The following is a 15,231-nucleotide window of genomic DNA, read 5'->3' on the forward strand; positions in this document are numbered from 1 at the left end:
ATGTTAATTTACATATAAAAATATTATTTATGCAATTTCGTCTCGTATTTTCACAATTTCTAATGCAACAAGTTTAATTAATTGTTAATTTTGAGTAACTTTAATTTTATTTTTTCTATACCATTTTCATGTAAACAAATTATTGCAAATTTTATAAGTTAGTTAACTGACCTCTTTACCTGCTATGCTCCCTGCCAAGAATTTGCACATTTTACAAAATTGGTAATATTGTTGTAGATAACTGTAAAACAGTAAAAGTATAGCGTAAAAATATTAGATTCCAAATTTTTAGTCTATTAAATTCTGAATATTTAAGGCATTCTTGTAATATGAAGAATGAAAATTAAGCGAGATATTAATGGCGAGCATATATGTAATATACTCCTATATGGGCAGTTGGTACGGGAAAGAATGTCCAAACATTACGGTGCCGACAATATTTGTTTTCTCTCTCGTTCGAAACATTTTATCTATACTGCGCATGCTTGAGAATTCTCTAAAATATGTATTACATGCGCAGAGCTGACAAATGCGATCGGAAGAGTGAGAGAACGATACACTATCTGTTTCACTTAGTCCGAACGCCTTCCACTTATAGGAACTGACCATATATGTTTACGTATTACATATATGATGGCGAGTAGTCTTGAGTTGTATTTTTTTCACTCAAATTTTTAATTTAAGCACAAAGAAAACAATAAAACATAGAGCAGTCGCTGAGATATCTTTGGTGCCCGATTGAGGTTCTCGACGCATTTCTTTCAATTCTTTCTGCTCAATCCAAAAATTCATGTTTTGAAAATATTTTTATTTACGTAAGATTTCGTTGAGAGGGGGGGGGGGTTAAAAAACTCACATGCACTTATCTTGGGGAGCGCAAAGGGTTAAACAGCTATTCTTACGCAATATTTTTGAGTCGAAATTATTATTAGAAATTCTATTTCCATTTCGGATGCCGAATAGTTTTGTTCATTCTATAATATATATATATTTCGATTTTCATCTTATTTAACAAAATTTTTATTGTTTATAAAATTTTAAAATATTTAATGTATGTTTATTTTCATTCATTTTAATTATAAATAAATTAAACTATAGGTACACTATTCTTCCCGCGTAAAAAATAAAATGATTATTTTATTTCCAAGTTGAATAATCATCAAACATTTTTTATTCGGGATAGAAACTTACGTAAGAAGAGGGGGGTGGGCTCGAAATATCGGTAATCGTTTTCACAGTTAAAACAAAAAAAAATCACTGCATGATTTGGTCTAAGTAATTAAAACGGTTATTAAAAACACTGAACCATTTTTTGAGAAAACGACTTTGATTTTTGGATTCAGAAGAAAATATAACGTCGAAATTTATACATAAGATTGTGTACGTGTTTCTCAATCTGCCATGATGACCTCTCTCAGCTGCCGTATTTCGATTTTGTGTTACTATTTTAAAAATTTGGGTGTGAAAAATAACCTGTTCTCCAGGTTATCCATTTTTCTATGAGTACTCTCACACCAGGACAACTCAAGACTTTAGAAAACTACACGTTTTCCAGTCAGATGGGTTGGGTTGTCAACCATCACATATCTATTGACAAGAATATGTGGGCCAAAGGCAAAATTGATGAGTATTATTTTTAGTTTTATACAAATTAATACGAAATACTGCTTGTGAGAGGTTTATAAATAGAAATAAATAGGGAAGCGGCAAACACCTGAAAAAGTGCGTAGAAATGACTCATCAATACCTAAAAATGTGAATGCGGCGAAACATGCTTGAACTTTTCGTAAACCTTGGAGCAAAAAAAGTCTATTGGTAAAAAAAAATCAAAAATATTCATTTTTCTCATCGGAAAATCTATGTATACATGTAGCGTTTTTTTCCGAGTTCAGAAACATTATTATACGCATGTAAATTCGCGCCAACTCGTATAAAGCGCGTTTAAAATTCCTTTGTGTTTTTTGGGTGAGTTTTCTGCAATATTAATGTAGAAAGCGGAAAATCGTGAAAATTCACCAGTTTTTTTAATTTAAGGTAAATATTACCAGTTTTACATCGTTTTATATGTTTTTTAGCAGGCTAATAACTTAAAAAAGAGAAAATTTGTTAAAATTTTTTAGACATAGGTGAAATTTTTTGAAAAAACGTGAAAATTTTCGGAATAATGTATCGTTTTTGAGTATTTTTCGGCCACTGAAGGATTTGATAAGTAAAAAACTGGCGAACTTTCCACGCTAATATTGTTGAAAACTGATCCAAACAACATACAGGAACAAATTTTGCGCGCGCTTTATACGAGCTGACGCAACTTTACATCCGTATAATAATGTATGCTAATTCGGGGAAACTGTATACATAGATTTTCTGTCCACACGTATACATAGATGTTCCGATGAGAATTTGATCAAAACTCGCCGAGATATAAAATTTAAAATTGGCCATTTTTTGATTTTAAAATGGATGTAGCATTTTTTCGAAAAAATAAAATAAAAAGTGTTTTATTTTACCCGTTTTACCCTTAACTTTTATATTTCGAATACAAAAAATATAACTGTTTATTAGCTAACAAATTAATTGTTATATAACAATTAATATACTCGCACAAATTCATTTTTTTACCAATGGACTCCTTCTGGTCCAAGGTTTACGAAAAGTACAAACATGTTTAGTCGCATTCACATTTTCAGTGATTGGTCAGTCATTTAAGTTTTTTAGACGTTGCCGCTTGCCTAAAACAAGAATTAGTTTCCAGCAAGCTGGAAATCGTTTTAATCTTCATTTGGTTCCAATCTCAGAAGGTGTGCATAACTTTTGGGAGCATCCAATAATTTTATATTAACATTATAATATCCTATTTTTCTAAAATCTTTTTATTTCCACAGAAAATATTTTAGAGTTGGTCCGGGTACTGTTTGGTTTCCATTTTTATGGAGTATAAAATTTGAAGATTCATTTGTATGACTCGAAAAAAACATCAGCTGAGGACATGAAAATTGCATTTCAAAACAAAAAATGTATGATGATCGAGTATAGTTTGAAATTTATACAATATACTCTATAATATATTTGATATTATTAACCACCGAACTAAAAAAATGGGTGTTATAACTTTGACCGCCTATGTGTGTCTGTCTGTGGCATCGTAGTGTCTAACGGATGTACTGATTTTGATTTGTTTTGTTTCATTTGACAGGTAATTTAATGGAGAGTATTTTTAACTATGTCTCAATTGGGAGCTTAGGGTTCCGTACCCGAAAAATTTAACGGAGTTTTTTAAATTTTGTAAATTTCACTTGTATATTACTGTATTTGATCCTTGATCCCTTGATCTCGGCGGTAGCGGCCTTCGTCCTTAGCTCCGCGTCACAGAATCCTCCTCCAAAAATTTACCCCGGTTAAAAATAATTTAAAAAAATTCCTACCCCTCAATTCCGATATCCCAAACTTACCCCGCCACATTGTTCCTCAAAAAAATGTCACACCTACCCCCCCCCCCCCATTTGCCACCACTTAATTTTTGAATAGATCAAAATGTATCTGTAAATGAATAAAAAATTAAATAAGTAATGTTTTATATTGACAATTATTTGTTAAGAGAATAAAGGTTCATTCACATTATTGATTCGGCCAGTCTTTGACTTACAAGAGTGAGGTAGATATATTTGTTTAAATTGGAAAAAGTTCTGTCATTTACAATTTGTCGACCAAAGCTTTGATGTAAATTCACTGTTGCATATTGAAAAAATGCTGATAAAAAGAATTATTCTTTGAGTGCAGTACTGGTGAGTCAGTGCCAGAGGTAGCAAAATTTTCTTTTTCTAAATCAATATTCAATACAAATAATTTTTGTATAAAATTTAATAATAAAATGCAATTTTTAAGACTTGTTTCTATTGTAAAAGTCGTATTATATGCACAAACACCTGCGTATTTGACCGACTATAGTTAATTTAAAATGGAGAATATAATAGGTCTCATTTCTGCAAAAGAACTATCCACTGAATTTCATACAGTTTACTTGCTAATCAAGTGTCGTTCATCGTTTATAGATCTGTGTGTGAATTTACCATGAAGAAGTTGCGAAGAGCGTGAATTTATCATTATTACATTCTCATTTCCGATGGTTGTGTTCGGTAAATATAATGGGGGTGGTAAATTTACAGAAAGACCGGTCAGGCTTTTTATTGAAGAGAAGACAATCATAGGCGATGACATACGAGAAAAATTATAATATTATCATACAAATTTTATGATTCAATCATAAATAATGCGTACTTTCATAGGCACGTAGTGGAGTATGACGCATTCGAAAACAGTAAAACACTGTTTATTCAAAAAAAAGCATAGTGTGAACTGAGTTTTTTGTATCTAATGTGTGGTATTCATGTACATGTGTGGAGTACTGATACTGATTTATTTGACAGTGACTTACTTCACTTGAAATAGAATAGAACAGAAGTATAAAAAAAATAAATATATAATTAATTACGTTTTATAGATAATGAATTTAATGGATATGTGAACCAACATATTTGTTTGAAAATTGATTAAATTTAATATATAATAAATAAATAAATGATATAAGAAGAAATATAGATATAACCACCATTGAATTAATTATATAAATAAACAGTCAAAATGAAGAAGAAGGTATGGTTAACAAATAATAAGTCGTAATTGGTAAAAATAAAACACATAAATAACAAATTTTTAGGTATTGTTGATGGGTAAAAGTGGATCTGGGAAGACAAGTATGCGTTCAATAATATTCGCAAATTATATAGCAAGGGATACAAGAAGATTAGGTGCAACAAGTAAGTTTTATATAAAAACAAAAGGTTTTATTTTTTGCAGATAGACAACAATAAGTTTGGCAAACATAGGGACTAAAGATTACACAGGTCTGCGACTAAAAAACTGCATAGGATTTTTTTACATTTTCTTATAGATTTTGACCTCCCAAAAACAGGAAAACAATTCAAAACATTCTATCACATAGGTTTTTATAGATATTAGTAACAACATAAACTAGTCTTAAAGTAGTATTATATAGTATTTTATAGTAATATTATATAAAAGTAGTCTTAAAGTATTATTATTGCACAATAAAAATAAATTAGCTTCGCTTCCAATGGGTTATTCTGTGCATATGGAAGAAAACTAACTATAACAATTTGGCCATTACCCTGGAAAGAATCAAATATCAGGACCATCAATGGATGGTTTGTGGGGACTTCAAAATACTCACGATGCTTTTGGGTCAGCAGGCAGGCTATACTAAATACCCATGCTTCTTATGCTTATGGGATAGTCGAGCTAGAAAACAGCACTGGACTAAAAATGATTGGCCACCCCGAGAAACTTTAAAACCTGGGGAGAAAAATGTTATCAATAGTACTTTGGTGCCGCCAGAAAAAGTTTTGTTGCTACCTCTCCATATCAAATTGGAGTTGATGAAACAATTTTTTTTTTTTTTTTTTTGAGACTGTTTTAAATATCTATGTACAAAATTCCCGAAGCTGTCAGAAGTAAATTGAAAGAGGGAGTTTTCACTGGCCCCGACATAAGAAGGCTTTTAACTGACACCCTCTTTGCGGAAAGTATGATTGAGAAGGAAAAAGAAGCTTGGGTATGGTTCAAGGATGTAGTGCGAAAGTTTTTGGGAAATACTAAGGATCCTGAATACAAAACCATTGTTCAACTAGCAGCATACGAAGCTCAAGGCTGCAAGATAAGCCTGAAGGTCCATTTTTTACACTCTTGGGAGCTTACAGGGAAGAGCAGGGGGAGCGGTTTTACCAGGATGTCCGCGATATCGAGAGACGGTACCAAGGAAGATGGGATGTCACTATGCTTGCAGGCTACTGTATAATTTTTAATAAACGAGTGCTTTTACCATGTTTTTGTGTTTGAATTTGCAAAAAAACCTTACGTGATAGAAAAAAATGGCCATCACTTCTGAAATCAGCGCATTCTAAAACATAAAATTTAGTAAAAATATCTCATGCAGCTGATTGAAATTTTTTTTTGCAGACATGTGTTATTCATTTTTTTAAGTTGATTTTTTGGAATTTTGTCCCGAAATAATTAAAAAAAAAAATGAAAATGTCCATTGTACTAATATATTGTTTGTTTGACTTTTAGTTGATGTTGAACATTCACATGTACGATTCCTTGGTAATTTAGTATTAAATTTGTGGGATTGTGGTGGTCAAGAAGCCTTTATGGAAAATTATTTTGCATCACAACGTGATAATATATTTCGAAATGTTGAAGTATTGATATATGTATTTGATGTTGAATCACGCGAAATCGAAAAAGATATGCATTACTACCAATCATGTTTAGAAGCCATTTTACAGAACTCACCATCAGCTCGTATCTTTTGTTTAATACATAAAATGGATTTAATATCAGAAGATCAACGTGATCTAATATTTAAGCAACGTGATGATGATTTAAAGCGTCTATCAAAACCACTCGAATGTAAAACGTTCCGTACATCGATATGGGATGAAACATTATATCGTGCTTGGTCTTCAATCGTTTATATGTTAATACCGAATGTTAAAACATTAGAACAAAGTTTACAACAATTTGCAAATATAGTTGATGCGGATGAAGTATTGTTATTTGAACGGGCTACATTCTTGGTAATATCACATTGTCAACGTAAACCACATCGTGATGGTCATCGTTTTGAGAAAGTCTCAAATATAATCAAACAATTTAAATTGTCCTGTTCAAAGCTAGCTGCACAATTTCAATCAATGGAAGTACGTAATACAATATTTGCATCATTTATAGATCTATTCACATCAAATACATATGTTATGGTATGTATGTCGGATTCAACGATACCTAGTGAAGCTACACTTATTAATATTCGTAATGCTAGAAAACATTTTGAAATATTAGAGAAGGTCTCATCAACAAGTACAAGTGGTTCTGGAAGTAGTACAACTAATAATAATAACACATCTTCGTCAGCTTTATTAAAACAATATTAAATTTGTACATAATATAATGAATAATGAACAAAGGGTGATTCTAAATATAACGCATATACAGTTTATTTAGTTGTTAATAATATGTAAAGTTTTGTATTGAATTTTTAAATAAATGTATTGCTTTAATATTTATAATCACTTCATATAATACAGATAATACGTATCGCATCACATTACTCGAATTATAATAAAGTTTTAAGAGATAATAAGTTAGATAAAATTATGTAGTCAACTGTACAGTGTTATCAAAGTTCAAAAGTGAATCTTTTGACACAGATACATACTATATCCATAAACATACAATAGTGAGTCACTTTTAAAGTTACCACTTCTCTAGATTTGATCGGAACCGGACTCCAGAAACTGTAAATATAATCCCGACCGATATGAACATGTATATACCTCCCGAGTAAATAGAAAATTTTTCATATTCAGATAATATCGACTGTTTAAATTATTTGAAGAATATTTATTTAAATTTGTAATTATGAACAAACTGGTTATACAAAACAACAAAAATATCGAGTATTTTCATTGTGTATTATAATTATAAATAATAGTTTCATTAACTCCAGACTTTCTGGTTTGTCTCCACTTTTGAATTTTGATTCTGCAGCTGTATTTAGTTTACACTACAACGAAGTGTTAAATTACTTATCAAATTACTAATCTATATAAATACAGATAATCCACATTACGTATTAGTAATAGTTATGGGCGGGTCATGTATTAATTGATAATCGTGCAAATGTATACTTTTAACTCAAAATAAACGCACAACTTAAACTAATGTGGTATTACTACAACATTACATTTAATTCACATATAATGTTATAGTTATAACACTTAGAATGGTATAACACGTGCATTTTTTATGACAGAAGTATATGTTGAGTTGAATGTTTGTGCTTGATCGTGTTATCTTTTTCTTGTAAAATAGAATGAACAGATTCTCATTCTTGATATGAGCAATGTTGCCGAAATTCCCAGTTTAGCCATCGAAATTTCTTTTCGTTTTAATTATTTCCCATTCCTTTTCAATTTTTACTTTTTGTTCTGCCTTAGGAAATGCATGTAAAATAACATTTACTCAATTAAATTCAGCTACACAGTAATATTTATTCAAACGCATTTTATTTGATATTCGAAAAACAAATTTTGGTTGCCAAAGCAAACCAAAAATAATAGATCCAAATCTAGTCAATCTAAATTATTTAATCATAGGTAATCACTATAATTATCAACCATAATTATGGCAAAATACTACATCTGTATAACATTCTATGTCTATAAAGTGAATTGTAAAATGGTCCCAATTAAAATCGGTAGATAGGGCCTTCATTAGCAGGATTGTCGAATAATTTTAAAAATCGGTTTATAATTTGATAATTAGAGAGATATATGCTAAGACGAATGTCAATAAATTGCAATTATAAGTGATAATGTTTATATGTGCGCTTAAAGTGTATAATTCAATCCATAACGAGGATAGTCTTTATTGTCTGTCGATATCCGAAATTGTTTTACAGATTTTAATAAGTTATGTTTAGTGTTGTTTATCGTTATTCTCTTATGCATTTGATATTGTTTTTCTTAGAAGCATTGGGAAAACACGTAGTAAGAAAGTCTAAAAAATTAAGAAAATGTCTCATTTTGATGCGTCACAAAATCTGCACTAGTTGATTATCCATTTTTATTAATTTTGTAAAAATTATGTTAAAAATAGTATAGACGTGTATACCAAATATATTTTAGAGAAGAAAGTATGGTACCTTTTTTACATTTGCTCTGTGCAGATTTTGTGACGCAAAGTATATTTTTCGCCAAGTTTCGAATCCAAATTTCTTGATACTTTAAAAAAAATCTAAATGACAAAATTTTTTATAAATTCTTACTTCTTATCACTTAATGGAGAGGAGGTGGCGATTTTATTTTGTTCTAAGATAAAGAAGAAGGAATGAAAGTGCTTACGTAATACTTGTACGCCCCCGTATTTATATAAATATAATTGTTGATAGTTGATGCGTACTGTATTATATATGTACATTCTATAATACCTATATATAAGCTAAAAATGTAATATAATTGTAATGATTGATAAAAAACATTTATTTGTTATGTTAAAGATAATAAAATATAAAATAAAAAAGTTTTTTCTATTTTAATACCTAAATCTTATACTTATACATTCACTAAACTCATGACATACATATACAAATACATAAACCATACCACATACAACGCATATTATCCATTCATGTACTTTTAACTTTGATGTACTTGATAATATTTATATAAAATAATTGTAGAGGACATGACTTATAATATTTAATATCAATATAACATAACATAGGTATAACGCACTATCATATGTTTTATTTAATTTAAATTTATTTATTTATTAATTCATTAACAATGGATCGAATATTAAAAGGTATTATGAAGTATCGTCATTTAGATTTAAAAACAATGGTACAACAATTTGAACAAGTTAGAGATAATCCTATTGTAAGTACTCAATTATTATTAAACTAATTTATTTAATACAACATGTTTAATATCAATGTTCAATGCAACAAGTGATGTATTATGATGACACATCTAAAAACACAACATAATCAATTCATTCATTCAGTGTTACAGCGTTTTAAATGATGATTCATTATACAATAATATTATTAAAATCCATTATATTGCATGATTCATCGCTAAGAACTCAGCTTAATACAACTGAATTCATTTGTATACAATTATAGTACAATATAAATAAAATTAAATGAATCAACTTTAAATAAAATTGCATTGTTTGCTTTCTGAAAGATCATGATACTGTGATTACATAATCAACAAACTAATTGTTATATTTAATTATTATTATTTATTATAAAAACATATACATGCTATATAAAGAATTATTTAATTTTGAATAAATGTGTATTTAAGTTGAATTCATTTTATTGTATTATAGTGTACTTTTCGATATATCACGTATATTTATCCATATTTATTATATTCAACCTTACAAATATTCATGGCACCTATTAATTATTATTATTATTTCACAAATAATAAACTAACATTTATACAGGGTGCTACCATACATAGTACTGCTTAAAATAATACTATTTAAAGTTAAAATTTTAGAATAGTTTTTTCTTACTTAACTCTAACTCCAAACGCTATCTTGCTAAAATTTTTTACATTGCTTCCGACCAAAAGGCCCACATAAAAGTCAGATAGTGATAAAAAAATCGTATCTAAGAACACTCTCCATTTAATTACCTTTTTCCTTCGAGCCTTCTCCAAACTGAATCGATTTTGAGGATCATTGCCTATTTTATAGTTGTTCCGTATATGGAACCCTAAACTCGCACTTGAAACATAGCCAAGAACACTCCCCATTAAATTATCTTTCAAACGAAACTAAAAAATCAAAATCGATTCATTCGTTTAGGCACTACAATGCCACAGACAGACAAAGACACACATTGCAGTCAAACTTATAACACGTGCAATCGTCCATTTTCTGAAACTGAAAAAAATTGGCAATCAGTTTTTTTTACTAAAATTTAAAAATATTACCTTGATGGTGCATTAATTAACTCGAGATTTGTTGTGAGAAAGGTTTTTTACAAATGTACCCTTCTGTTTCATATGCTATAAAAATTATTGAACAACTGATACATATTTTACGTTCTAACTTTAACTTCAAAGTCACAAAATTATTTTTAGAATTTACAAACATAATACTTATGAACAAGAAACTTAATTATTGAAAACACGTAGATGTATATTTTCATGTTTTAAATGAAATGTCGAATTGTAAGATTTACAGAAATTTTCTTTTATACTAAATTTTATTTGAAAACAGTCTATAAACATAAAAATTTTTTTTGGCCGTGTTTTAAAGGCTTACCTAATGGATTTTCATAAATAATATTAAATATTCTTTTCAATTGGTGTGGGATGAGAGTGTTAACTATTATAATATCTACAGAGAAAATATTGTTAAAATTTCATGGTTAACACTCTGTACTTTGTCTTATTAGGTACATTATATTTTCCGCTCACTCAAACACATAGGCGTTAGTACCTACAGGAGAGCGTACACACCCTTCCAATTTTTTTACAAAACAAATAAATAATGGGGAAAATAGTACAAAAATTATCCCTGTTGTCTCAGTGCTCTCTCAATAATTTCATTCTAGCGACGCCTTTTTTATCCTAGGGATTTTCTTGAAACATAGCTATGAACACTCTCCATTAAATTACCTTTCAAACAAACAAAAATCAAGTTCAGTTCATCCATTTAAGAGCTACGATTTCACCGACAGACAGATAGACACGCACATATAGCTGTCAAACTTATACCACCCCTCTTTTTGAGTCGGAGGTTAAATATTACTAATTTATTAATCACTTACCATGTATGAAATCATTGCATGCGAACGATCCATTACCATGAACCATCCATAATGTAGGTCCCACTGCAAACAATGATCCCCATACTCGTACGTATGTTTAAAGCTATTGCTTAGAAAGAACGTGACACGCCAGTGGTATAGGTAAAACACTTACCACAATTTCTACTATAGTGAATATAATGGATAACTTTTCAGGTTACAGGAAAATGCTTAAGAGAATGAGAATCAATACACCACACTTTCCATGTGTGATTAACTATTGTTAATGGGCTTATCCAACAGAAAATAGGCGATTATAGCTCCTTAGCGGCGTGCTCTCTTTAAGGCCCACCTACACATTTCAGTGCATGGGCCATCATCTTTTCTATAGAAATGCCTGATTACTTATTAAGATGTTAGACCATTACTTTGTCGGAGTGTCAGAATATAAGTATTAATCTTTTAGAACATTAGTTCCGATTTTTTTTTCACGGCACTGAACTGAAGTTGTCGTCCTTTATACAAATATTTTTTGGCTAATAAATTCGTGACTCAAAGATACCATAGTTAGCTCTGTAATGACGGTTGAGGAGGGTATAAATTTCTATCTCCATTGTATAAATAAACAAAAAATCATAGAACATATAATCTATTTTTATCATTCACAATTCTAGTTCGTAAGTCAGTTAGTAAAAATTATTTTTTTTGTCATTTCATTATATGTTCCAAGATAATGTTTAAACCCTCCTCAACTGCCATTACAGCGCTATCTATGATATCTTGGAGTCGCGAATACAACATTTTCCGCGAATACAACGAAAAAAAGAGCGACCACATAAAAATAAGGCGCTGCTAACAGCCGATTGTCTGCAATACAAGACCATTGTTATTCACAATTAAAGTGTGTTACATGTAGTTTTCTAAGTCAAACTAATCGTATAAGTCTAAAAAAAACTATCTCCTAACTATTTAACCATATTAATGTCTTAAATTTGGCTTTTTCTTTCATTAATTAATTCTCACACAATTAATCTATAACAAAATTCTAGAAAATAAATCATATTCCACGGATAAATGTCTCTGTAAGTAAAAGCATGCATAAATTCATTTGGTAACACTACAAAGCGTTTTAAGGATATCTGTATTCAATTTGGATATGTGATTCCATTTAATCATTGACCTCTGACTCTCTCGCAATGGTGTATGCCACATAGCAAAATTTATTTGCATCATTTTTCACAATCCGCCAAAAGAAGTACTTCAAAAATTGTTTTCTAACAATTAAATTAATTTTTCACTTTTTTCATATTCATTTACTTGTGATATCATTTAACTTACTGGTTACTGGTAAGATTGTACACAAAATGTGCAGACATGCAAAGAGTGACCCAAAATTAAAACGAGAATTTTTCTCAGAGCCCTTCATTTTAAAAAACCCTAAACTGCCACTGGTCACACTATTTTTACTTTTTTTATTGTCAACACTTTTTACCACGCAAATGGGCAAGCATCACTCTTACGTTAATTTTAGGACATGCGTTCAATGAAAACGCCACTATCTGTATAAGTATTAGTTATTTGTTGAAAAAAATACATTTTTTAATGCATGTGGTGCCACCAAATATCTCTGATATATAGGTAATTTATCGTTTTTATTGAATGCAAGATATATAATCTTTTCTTTTAGTTTAAAGTTATATTATTTTGTTGTAGCCAAAAGCTGTATTTTTTACATGCATGGACAGTAGGATGATACCCACACGATTTACAGAAACAAATGTAGGTGATATGTTTGTAGGTAAGTAATAATAATAAAAAATTAAAACATGTTATTAATTAATTAATTAATTTTGTATAAAGTTAGAAATGCTGGCAACTTAATACCACATTCACAACATTTTATGGATGAATTAACAACAAATGAACCAGCTGCTTTAGAACTAGGATGTATTATAAATGATATCAGGCATATCATTGTATGTGGACATAGTGATTGCAAAGCTATGAATTTATTATATAAACTTCGTGATCAAGAATTTGCATCACTAGTAAGTTTTAATCAATATAAAGAGATGTTCAAAATGACCATCCACTAATAAAAAAGATGTAGGAAAAATATTCTAAACAGAAGTCATTGGACTAATCAGAAGAAGTTGGGTCTAATATATAACCACCTAATATTTTATAATATATATATAACCACCAAGGAGATATTAAAGGAGATATTTTTCCAAGCCAGTCTTTTATTCAAATGTAACCATAAACATTACGATTGCTTCCGATTATGACAATCTGAGTCCCTTGTAATTAATCTCACATCATTTAGCTAAATCGATGACATATTATTTTTTAAGTAAAAGTTATATGCACTGAACTCTTATCCTTCATTCGTTCAAACATATTTAAATTTCGTTGTATGTCTCTTGTAGATTAATTAATATAATTTTTGAATCTTGATCGCTTGACATTTGTCATTTGAATGTGTGTCTCTAAGCTGCACATCATTTCATTTCAATTGTTTATGATAATCGACAAAAATTGCATAATATGGACCAACTGGTTATTATTTCTTTAAAAGTTGATATTTCTTCAACTATTAGAATATTGTTTTTATTATTTACAAAATTAAGCTCTTTTATGAACATTATTCTTATGCAATTATTAACTAATTACATAATATCTCGTAAGTGGTATACTCAATCGAAATATATTTATCACATTCTTAGTGTACTCTCATCACATGTAATGTTATAGTAATAACACTCAAAAGGTTTTTAACTGGTGGGTTTTTAATGGTAGAGATTATACATCGAATCAAAAACTTTCTAAGTACTTTTCTTAGAATAATGTAGAGAAATTTTTTTATATCATTATTCAGGAGTCATTTTAGGACAGCCTATATATAGAATATATTCACTTAATTATATTTGGATTATCTTCTTTTACAGACTAATCGAAGAATATCACCATTAAAAGCATGGCTATGCACACATGCACAAAGTAGCTTAGATAAATTTATGCAATTAAAATTATCGGATTACAAGATGCCATTAATATTTCAAGCTGAGACACCAATGCGTAAATTTGTTGCATATATTGATCCAGATGATAAGTTTAGTATTGAAGATAAATTATCACAAATCAATACATTACAACAGTTACAAAATATAAGTTCATATGGATTCTTAAAGAAACGTTTAGAACAATATGATTTACATATACATGCATTGTGGTTTGATATTTATACGGGTGAAATCTATTATTTTAGTAGACGTGCGAAACAATTTGTACAAATTAATGAACATAATTATAATGTATTATTACAAGAAATACAAACATATTATTCATAAAAATAGTTATTTTTTATTTATATACCTTTATACGTCCAATCTTTATATCAATCTAAGAAATTATATAACATACCCTAATATTGTTAATATTAGGTAATATTAAATAATAGGAAATTATGATGGGGCATGAAATTCTTAGAATGCATGTATGCATTAAGCTACAACAATCCCAGAGTAAAAAAATTGTATAATGCTGTTTTTGGGGGCCTTGAAACAAATAATTAAGAGTTCTGACCATAGCAACTTTTGAAAACGTTGCCAATTTCTACCAAAATGGTTTTCTTCAAATAATTTAACAAAAATCAATCAATTCATTTCATATTCGTTGATAAAAGTGATAGTTTGTTTTCAAAATGGCTACACTAAAAGCACTTTTAGTTAACATCAAGTTTTCGACCTCGAGAAACGATCGGATCATGCCGAAAAATAAGAAAAACCTCGAAAATAGCATGGTGACTAAATAAAATA

At 29.4% G+C, this 15,231-nt stretch overlaps 2 protein-coding genes across 5 annotated transcripts; both read left to right on the forward strand.

Annotated features, from left to right (window-relative positions):
* Positions 1-4,433: 4,433 nt before the first annotated feature.
* LOC123305770 (ras-related GTP-binding protein A) lies at positions 4,434-8,864 on the forward strand. The gene is made up of 3 exons (XM_044887587.1): positions 4,434-4,650; positions 4,715-4,814; positions 6,145-8,864. The coding sequence occupies exons 1-3, from the start codon at positions 4,639-4,641 to the stop codon at positions 7,008-7,010; spliced, it is 978 nt and encodes a 325-aa protein (XP_044743522.1). The 5' UTR covers positions 4,434-4,638; the 3' UTR covers positions 7,011-8,864.
* A 409-nt stretch (positions 8,865-9,273) lies between these two features.
* On the forward strand, positions 9,274-14,763 carry LOC123305773 (beta carbonic anhydrase 1). 4 transcript variants are annotated; one of them, XM_044887595.1, is made up of 6 exons: positions 9,354-9,363; positions 9,445-9,518; positions 12,945-13,051; positions 13,127-13,211; positions 13,274-13,461; positions 14,362-14,763. In XM_044887595.1, exons 4-6 carry the CDS (start codon positions 13,151-13,153, stop codon positions 14,761-14,763), a joined length of 651 nt encoding a protein of 216 aa, XP_044743530.1. In that variant the 5' UTR covers positions 9,354-9,363; positions 9,445-9,518; positions 12,945-13,051; positions 13,127-13,150. The 4 variants fall into 4 exon arrangements, with proteins under 4 accessions (XP_044743526.1, XP_044743527.1, XP_044743530.1 ...); XM_044887592.1 differs by lacking the exon at positions 12,945-13,051 and having other exon boundaries at positions 9,334-9,363; XM_044887593.1 differs by lacking the exon at positions 9,354-9,363 and having other exon boundaries at positions 9,411-9,518.
* The last annotated feature ends 468 nt before the right edge of the window (positions 14,764-15,231 follow it).

Source organism: Chrysoperla carnea, chromosome 1 (genome assembly GCF_905475395.1).
Source record: "Chrysoperla carnea chromosome 1, inChrCarn1.1, whole genome shotgun sequence".
NCBI lineage: Eukaryota > Metazoa > Arthropoda > Insecta > Neuroptera > Chrysopidae > Chrysoperla > Chrysoperla carnea.